The sequence below is a fragment of the Antechinus flavipes genome, chromosome 5, assembly GCF_016432865.1.
Source record: "Antechinus flavipes isolate AdamAnt ecotype Samford, QLD, Australia chromosome 5, AdamAnt_v2, whole genome shotgun sequence".
Classification (NCBI taxonomy): Eukaryota; Metazoa; Chordata; class Mammalia; order Dasyuromorphia; family Dasyuridae; genus Antechinus; species Antechinus flavipes.
Genome location: NC_067402.1, coordinates 290,195,513 through 290,203,882, shown reverse-complemented (window position 1 = coordinate 290,203,882; position 8,370 = coordinate 290,195,513). Strand labels below are relative to the sequence as shown.

General features: G+C 53.4%; 1 protein-coding gene across 2 annotated transcripts; it reads left to right on the top strand.

Moving 5' to 3' along the window:
• The first annotated feature begins 779 nt into the window (after positions 1-779).
• On the top strand, positions 780-7,993 carry LOC127538481 (ADP-ribosylation factor GTPase-activating protein 3-like). Of its 2 annotated transcripts, XR_007947747.1 has the most exons (6): positions 1,771-1,785; positions 2,379-2,426; positions 2,551-2,597; positions 2,866-2,999; positions 6,026-6,151; positions 6,623-7,993. XR_007947747.1 is itself a non-coding variant. In XM_051962291.1 (5 exons), exons 1-5 carry the CDS (start codon positions 795-797, stop codon positions 6,750-6,752), a joined length of 489 nt encoding a protein of 162 aa, XP_051818251.1. In that variant the 5' UTR covers positions 780-794; the 3' UTR covers positions 6,753-7,993. The 2 variants fall into 2 exon arrangements, 1 of the variants encoding a protein (XP_051818251.1); XM_051962291.1 differs by lacking the exons at positions 1,771-1,785; positions 2,379-2,426 and adding an exon at positions 780-846.
• Positions 7,994-8,370: the final 377 nt, after the last annotated feature.

The following is an 8,370-nucleotide window of genomic DNA, read 5'->3' as shown; positions in this document are numbered from 1 at the left end:
GTCCCGGGCTCTGGGGGGCCAGGCTCATGGGCAGCCCACTCTGCAGATGCTCCCAAAAGGCTGTGACTGTGACCCCAGGGACTCTCAGTCCCAGGCTGTGGCTCGGTCACAAGAGGAATCAGCTTGGCCTTTGGGTCTGAGGGGAGGAGGTGACCACCTCTCTGGGACCCCTGCCAGGTGTGGGCCTGAGGGCAAGCCTTCCCATCCATTAGCCTCTGTTTCCTTTCTGCATACTGAGGGGCTAGGCTGGAGGTCCTGAAAAGCAGTGCCATCTCCTGGAGCCTCAGTTTTCTTCTCTGTAATATGGGAATAACAGCCCTTCCAGCCCTCCCCTACCGGGGGGCTCAGGGCCAAGCATTCTGGAGTTGTGGAAGTGGAGATGGTTGTGAGGACAGCAGCTCGGCCGGTGGCGCTTCTGTTTGAGGGGTGACATCCCAGTCACGGGCCGCTACCACACTGTGGCATCCATAGTCTTGCTTGGGGAGGTGGCTGCCGGGGGAGGCTCCGCAGCCCCCAAGCTGGGCACTGAGGCAGAGAGGAGGGAGCTGGGAGGAGCCGTCATGCAAGAGGCACCATTTTCTTGGCTGCCTTCATTCATTCTGGAACTGGCTCAAGAGAGAACGGCCCTTGCGTCTTTCCCTCCTAACCTTCCCTTCTTTTTCCTTCTTCCTCTTCTTCTCCTTCAGATGGCTGGACAAGGAATTAAAAAGACCTGAGTCTGACTCTTCCCTGGATGCTCCCCAGCTGGGAAAGTTGCTTTCGGCCCTGGGGTCCTTATCTGTAACTTGAGGATAATGCTGGCACCCAGCTCCCAGGATGTTGGGAGACCCCAGTCAACTATTAGCTGTAAAGTGCTTCACAATCCCAAAGGGCCTATGAGTGGGAGCTGTTAGCATTCTCTTTCCTCTCTCCAAAAGGCAGATGCACTAGGGGCAGGTGACATAGGGCGGGGGAAATTATTCTCCCGCCTCCTGACAATGGCTTCCTCCAGCAGCCTGCCTCTGGGCTTCCAGCTCCCTTTCACAGCCTTTGTGGGAACACATGGAACTGTTGTGCTCTCTGCAGTCCAGGACATCTGACATCTAGGGGACCTCATGACTTATCTCTTTACCTGTAGTTCCCCTCAGCTTCCAGCAGATGGCTATTATTCTCTAAATATTTCTTTGTTTATCTCTTTTTTTCTTCCTTCCTTTTCCTCTCTCTCTCTCTCTCTCTCTCTCTCTCTCTCTCTCTCTCTCTCTCTCTCTCTCTCTCTCTCTCTCTCTCTCTCTCTCTCTCTTTCTCTTTCTTCCTTCCTTCCTTCCTTTCCTTCCTTCTTTCCTGAGTTCCCTTCTCTTCCCTCTTGATTCCCTTACTCCTTCCTTCTGTTCTCCCTCTTCTTTTTCCCTTTCCCTTCCCTCTTCTTTTCCCCTTTTCCTTCCTTTCCTTTCCCTTCCCCTTTCCTCTTTCCCTTCCCCTCTCCCTCCCCTTCCTCTCTCCCTTCCCTTCCCTTCCTTCTTCTCCCCTCTCCTCTCCTCCCATTCCCTTCCATCCTCTCCTTTCCTTTCCCTTCCCTTCCCTTCCCTTCATTATAGATAGGTGGGGTGGAGGGGACCTGGGCTGAGTCGCTGATGTGACCTGGTTGTCCTGAAGATCATGGTCTCGGAGCCTGGTCCTACGTGTTCCGAGGGACGGCCCAGGCTGGAGGAGGCCTGTGAAACCCTTTGTCTTTCCGCTGAGCACCTTGAATCCTTGAGGTTACTCCCAGGGCCTGTTGGAGACATTGTTGCCATGTCTCAATTTTTGGTAATGAACTTGAAGTCAATCTCAAGCTTAGGTATTGTGGTGGGGACTGGGAGGTAACCATGAAACTGACCGAGCATCCTGTGGTAATTGACCTGTGGTCTTGGCTGCTCTGAGATGGGCCCAGCATGGAGTCCGGCCAGGAAGGCTCTGAAATCTCGGGGCAGCTAGACGGCTCAGGGAATAGGGCGCTAGACTGTTGGTAGTGTTGGGAAACAATCCAAGCATTCTGGCGAGCAGGCCTGGAACTGTGCCCCACGGGCTATCGAGCTGTGCACACCCTTTGACCCAGCAAACTCCCTCCTGGGTCTGTATCCCAAGGAAATCATAAAGGGGGGAAAAGGAGCCACATGTGCAAAAATGTTTGTGGCTCTTTTTGTGTATCAAAGAATTGGAAAAGGAGGGGATAAGCTGTGGCAATGAAGGCCATGGAATATTACTGTTCTATATAAATGATGAACAAGCTGATTTTAGAGAGGCCGGGAAAGGTTTACAGGAACGAATACTGAGCGAAACAAGCAGAACCAGGAATATGTCATATATAATAACAATAAGATTGTGCGATGATCTAATATGAAACACTTGGTTCTTCTCAGTGGTTCAGGGATGCACAGCATTCAGAAAGAGAACTGTGGAGACTGAAGGTAAATCTGCACGTGCTAAGTTCACAATTAAATCTTTAGACTGAGTGTTGTATGGACATGGAAAACAAGTCACACAGACAATATTGTTTCTATTTATCTGACCTAATAATTTTTTTTTTTACAGATGTTTCCTCTCTCATAAAAAAGAAACCGACCCAGGCTAGAAAGGGGGTGAGTATCGTGAGCCCAGAGGCTGCCCCCCCCTTCCAGGCTCCTTTGCCCCTCAGGAAGTCGGGCTTTTTGTTTTGAGCCTGTCGGTGACGCTGTGAGTTGGACCCGGCGGCCGTTCTAGAGCGGGGCTCCCACGTGTGGTTTTGAATGAGGTGGGCCCGAGGAGCTTGTGTGGAGTAGCCGCCGCCCCCGAGCCTGCTGGGTGGCCGTGCGCAGAGAGGCCTTCACACCAGTCTCTGCCCTGCTCATCCCGGGTCTTCTCTTCCAGCTCGGAGGCAAGAAAGGGGGTTTGGGAGCCCAGAAAGTGAGCGGCTCCAGCTTCAGTGACATTGAGAAGCAGGCCCAGGCGGTGGAGAAGAGGAAGGAGCAGGAGGACCTCCAGGCCCCCAAAGAAGAGTCCATGTATGTGTGGGAGAGGGTCCTCTGGGGTGGGCTGTAGCAGCTTTGTTAGTGTGTGGGAGGCTGCCAGGAGCTGCGGGAGCCTGCCTCGGCTTCTCCAGTTGTAAAACAGCTGTAAAACAGCGTCCATCTCCAGGGATGGTTTTGAGGCCCAGATGAGATAACACTTGTAAAGCGCTTAACCTAGATCCTGGCACACAGTGGGCGCCAAATCAGTGCTTATTCCCTCCACTTACTCAAGAGATGATCAAGCTGCCTTTCTTGCTTGTGCCCACTAGGTGGCAATGGAAGCACTGGTCTTAATGAGCCCTGATTCTCATCTTTTATTAATTAATGGGGACAAAAATAGCTCCGTCCTGGAGATCTGGAGGGCTTTTAAGACCAAAGTTGGGAGCGAGGCTCCTTCCTTTCTTCATTGGACTGCTCTTTGTCCCTTCCTCCCCAAGGGCTGTCACTGACCATAAACAGACCCATGCAGGGTCCCGTGGGCCACGGCAGCCACCCCCGTGCATCTGGGCTCTGCGGCCAGGCGGGGGACCAGCAGTGCCCAACAGCGGGGAGTCTGGTCAGACAGTTACTAGGCCTCCCTTCCCGGCCTCGCACTAAAGGGCCCATCCAGTTTTCAAGCAGAGGGTCTGAGTTCTGATGGCTACCTGTGTGCCCCCTGGGGGCTGTGAGTCCCTTGAGCCCACATCCTGTGGGCTTTGTCTTGCAGCAAAGGCCAGGGGAAGAACAGGGGTTGGTGGCTCCCTTGGCCATTCACCTGGGCAGGAGGGTGCTTGGCTCTGCCAGTGTGTGGGCTGGGGATGCTGCCCCAGGAGCTGTAGTAGCAGAGGTGGCTCCCAGGAGCCTGATTTCACCCATAAGCCCTTGCCAAGTAGGATGCGGTGAGCCTGGCCCCCGGGGGCAGGCACAGTCACGGAGCACCTTGGCAAAGAGCGAGTCCTCAGAGTTGAGCGTGCCCATTTCTCTCACCAAAGAGAGCTCCCTACCTCCCCTCCCCTCCTAATCCTCCACAGCTCCGGCTAGACCTACAGCCTCCCTCTAGGAATCCCACTGGAAACAGCTACCTACTATTTGGGGTTAATGGGCAGAGTGGGCCCTCAGCACTCAAGGGCACTCCAAGGAATCGCCAGCTTAAGTGCAGAGCTCGGCCTTTGGGGCTCTCAGAGAGAGATGGGGAGCTCCACGATTGCTTTCTAGGAGGAAATACTGTCGTCAAAGGCTCATGTGCTGCATACAAACTACTCCTGGGGTGCCCCCTTCTCAAGTGCCCACAGACCATCTCTGGGTGCCCCTTTCTGGGTGCCCACAGACCACTCCTGGGGTGCCCCCTTCTCAAGTGCCCACAGACCACTCCTGGGGTGCCCCCTTCTGGGGTGCCCACAGACTGCCCTCAGGGTGCTCCCTGCAGTGTCCTTCCCTCCCTTTGAGTCCAGTTCGTGCTCTTGCTCTCCTTCCCCTTTTCGAGCTCCACTTGGCAGCCATGCCGGCCGGCTCGCTCTTCTCCAAAGTCTCCCCCTGCCAGGCCTTGCACATCCCTTGCCCGCCATGTCCTCCCTCCCAGTTTCCCCCTTTTCTTTCTTGAACCCTTCTCACGTCCCCCCATCAGATTCCCCTGAGTCAGTTTGTGGACGGGCTGGGCCTGGCCCAGGGGAAGGTGTGCCCCGAGGGCCAGTTCTGAGGGTCTGTTTGGACGTCCCAGGCCTGGCCCGGCGCCGCTGTGACGGCGTGATCGATGTTTGTGGGTCAGGTTCCTGTTCTGCTGTTACCAGTAAACGGGCCTGAATCTTTTTGTGAATACAGACCTGTCATTAGGGCGAGATCCCTGGCGCATTGGGTCATTCACCTTTGTAGGGCGTTCTGGGGAGCGGAATGGAGGAAGGCTGCCGATTTGGAGGCCCTGGTCCCTCGTTTATCCGATCCGTTAAAGTTGTCTTCATCCCCTTTTCTCTAAAATGAGATTAAATCCAGAGAGCTTTTGCTATGCAGGCTGGTCAGGACCCCTGGTCTAAGGGAAAGTTGAGTTAACCAGCATTTATTAAGCGCCTACTGTGTGCCAAGGTCGGGGACAAAGAAGGACATGGGTAGTTGCTGCCACGAGAGGAGTGATGCTGAAGAAAATATCCGTGTTCCTGTGACGGGTCCTTCCACCTCAGTGTCCAGCTCTGAGAGTGAGCCCTGCCCTCAGCTACAGCCAGACTCTGCTTGGTAGACATGTCACCAGAGGCCGTCCCTGTTGGCGGTGCCCCCGTCCCTCCAGGAGTGGGGATCTGAGCTTGAAGGCTGAGGTGCCCAGGGAGCCTCAGAAGCTTTAAGGGTTTTCCCGGGGATTATGGTTAGGGACACAGCAAGGCTGTTTACTGTTAGGGTCACTTCCTAAATTTCTAGTCTCTATTTCTATTCATAGACCACCCATTTTCACCACTAAAAACAAACATACAAAGTAGCGATAAAATTATAATCACACACGAGGTGAGAAATTGTGGGTTTTATGGTTTCCCTTCAGTCTGCAAACTGTGAGCCCCTCCCTGCGAGCAGAACCCCGGGCTTTGTGTTGGGGTGGATGGAGAAGTTGCGTGGGACACAGCCTGGGATCCGCTGAGGTTCATAGTCCGGTAGATCACAGCAGCATTTGGGGGATTCCACGGGTGGTTTGCCATCCCCGTCCCCTCAGCTAGAGCTTCAGACCCACCCAGCTGGCAGCATGGGCCCCCTGAAAGGAAGGGACGGGGGGCTCTCATGCCATCGTCTCACATTGTGAGGGAAGGCTGTGAAAAGCAGGGGGCCCAAAGGCTCTGTGCCCTACTCCCTTTTTGAGGATTATCCTTTGCTAAAGAAAAGCGTGTGATACACAGGGATGGGGCTGTGGGGGGCAAGCACCTAAGGGACAGAAACGGCTTCCTCTGGCTGAAGGGGCACAGGCAGCACCGTCCCCGGTGACTATGAGAGAGAGATTTTTGGTGTTGTTGGAATAGATTAATACGTAGTGACTGGGCTCTGTGTGTGTGTGCGTGTTTCTTCTTTAGAGTCTCCTCATTGCGACTGGCCTACAAGGATCTGGAGATTCAAATGAAGAGAGATGAGAAGAATTTTAGCGGGAAAAAGAAAATCGAATCGGAGAGACTTGGCATGGGGCTTGGGAACGCCAGAAGGTGCGCGAGCTGTGCTTTTTCCTCATTCGAATGTGTCCGTTTTCTAATCCTGTTGGCCTTAGTGTGGAGATTGGATCTGTGTTAATATCATTTGATATGGCTGGAAAATTTTCCACTCTTGGAGAAAAGCAAACTGCGTAATCCGCCTCAAAGGCTGGGTCTGGCCGGGCAGTCGCTTCTTGTTGGAAAAGGGAGAGCTGGAAACCAAGGTGGGAGGTTGGGAACACAGTTCACTAATGAAAAGGAAACAATATCAAAGACTGGTGAGCAGATCCCCACGTCATGGGTTCGGTTACATCTTTATTGTAAAATTTAATACCCAAAGTTAAGAATAATATGTAAAGTTATTTTTCCTCAGCATTTTGCCTTATCCCTATAAATAGAACATTTTACACAAGTAAAAATTAATGTTTGAGTTGAGTGATGCATTTTTGCTGCCGATTTTTAATGTGGTTCTTATTTTCCTTACAGTGGAATTTCCCACTCCGTGGTCTCAGACATGCAGACCATAGAACAGGAGACGCCCATTCTGGCCAAACCGAGAAAGAAGTATAGCGACGGCAAAGACGATTCCTATTTCACTTCATCCAGTACCAGGTAGCACATTAAAATTGTGATTGTGGAGGCTAAGGACTCTAGGCCGGCTCATTGCATGACACAGACAGACAAGTTTCCCTTTTTCTGGCCTTCCCGGAGTACCTGGGCAGGTGGAAGGCCTGCTCCTTAGCTTGTTGGGTTCAGGAAGTAAAGTTTTTTAGCTTCCCCAGACATTGTCCAAGTCATAGGGACCAGTTTGAACCAAAAAAAAAAATTCACAAAGGATTGATTTATCAAGCAAAATGAGAGCTTATTCATTTATTGTAGGGGATTCCATTTGGCAAAAATAGCTGGCCCCAGGGATTGATACAACACTTCTGAGATCAGTTTACACATTGGAAACCTACGTGGGAAGAAGTGTAAAATCGGGGCATGGTGCAGTGTCCCAAGGTATTTCCTTTCATGGTTTTATGGTTACAAATACATGTATCGATGGCAAATTGTAACCATCCTTCTGTGACTTGGGCTCACATGAACTGATGCCCCATTCTAGAGACTGGTCCCAATATCTGGTGACCCAAGGGCCCTTCCCCAGCCTGGCCCTCTCCTCTGGACACTCCCTGGGTCGTTGCTACCTTCCTAAACGGAGGGGCCTTGAACTGATCACCACTCTCGGGCGCCGTCCCTAGGAACGCAGTCCAATGGCGCCTGCTCCGTTGTGGAGGCGCCATACAAGGGCTGCCTCCGGTGAGCTGGGCGTCCACTCGGACTCCGGAGTCTCCCAAAGTGGTCACTGCCAGATCGTGCCTTCCCTTCCTATGGACAAGCTGATTTTGGCCTCCACTTCCTGTACCCCTCCCCAATACCCTTCACCGGCTTCCTCGGCTCCACCAGATGCTTGGCTGTGACAGGGAGCCCGGCTCGGGCCCACGCCGCAAAGTGCCGGGCTCCCCCGCCCTGGGAAGGAGGCTTGGTGGTCGGCCCCGCAGACGTTGGCTTGTTGTTACCATCCGTTGCTGGTGGAGGTCCCGAGAACCAGGCTCTGTTCTCCTAATCTGGGGAAGGTCCCGGCCCGGTCGGGCTGGGGGGAGAGCCAGCTTCCTCTGCAGTCCCTCCATATTCTTTGAGCAGCTCTCACTGCGTCCAAATAATTCATTAGCCCATTAATACTAGAATGTTATGAATTATGGAAGGGCTTTTGAGAGGTTTCTATTTTAAAATGGGATCGACGTCATCCTTAGTTTTCACTTGAACTTATCCTCTGAGTTTCAGAAAATAAAAGATCAAATTATCTATGGTGCAGGACCGGGAATGCGCCCCGCTGCTGACTCTGTATCGGGGCGGTACCGACCGTCTCCCTGGCTGTGCAGCAGATGTGGCCCGATGGGCGCTTTTGTGTTGTACCGCACGACGGGCCGTTACCGGGCAACCTTTCTGAGCAGCTGCCGAGGGCGAGAGGGAGGGACGGGGACACGATTCTGGAGCGTTTGAGGAGGGATCAAGGATGAAGATAAACGCACTGAAAACCTGCCGACGTCAGGGCGCAGGTGGCTGAGGGCAAAGGGAGCCACGGAGGTGCTGATGGCCCCAATCCAGGGCTGCCGATTGACCATCGGGCGTGAGACGTTGGGTGGGCACTAACGCAGTGGACGTGGCCCCGTGCTCCCTACGGCCGGGACCCC

Excerpts from the sequence above, each read along its gene's own strand:
- LOC127538481 (XM_051962291.1), top strand. The coding sequence starts at position 795 with ATGCTGGCACCCAGCTCCCAGGATGTTGGGAGACCCCAGTCAACTATT. Across the intron at positions 847-2,550 it reads ACCCCAGTCAACTATTAGCT|ATGTTTCCTCTCTCATAAAA; the intron begins GTAAAGTGCTTC and ends TTTTTTTTACAG. Across the intron at positions 2,598-2,865 it reads CGACCCAGGCTAGAAAGGGG|CTCGGAGGCAAGAAAGGGGG; the intron begins GTGAGTATCGTG and ends CTTCTCTTCCAG.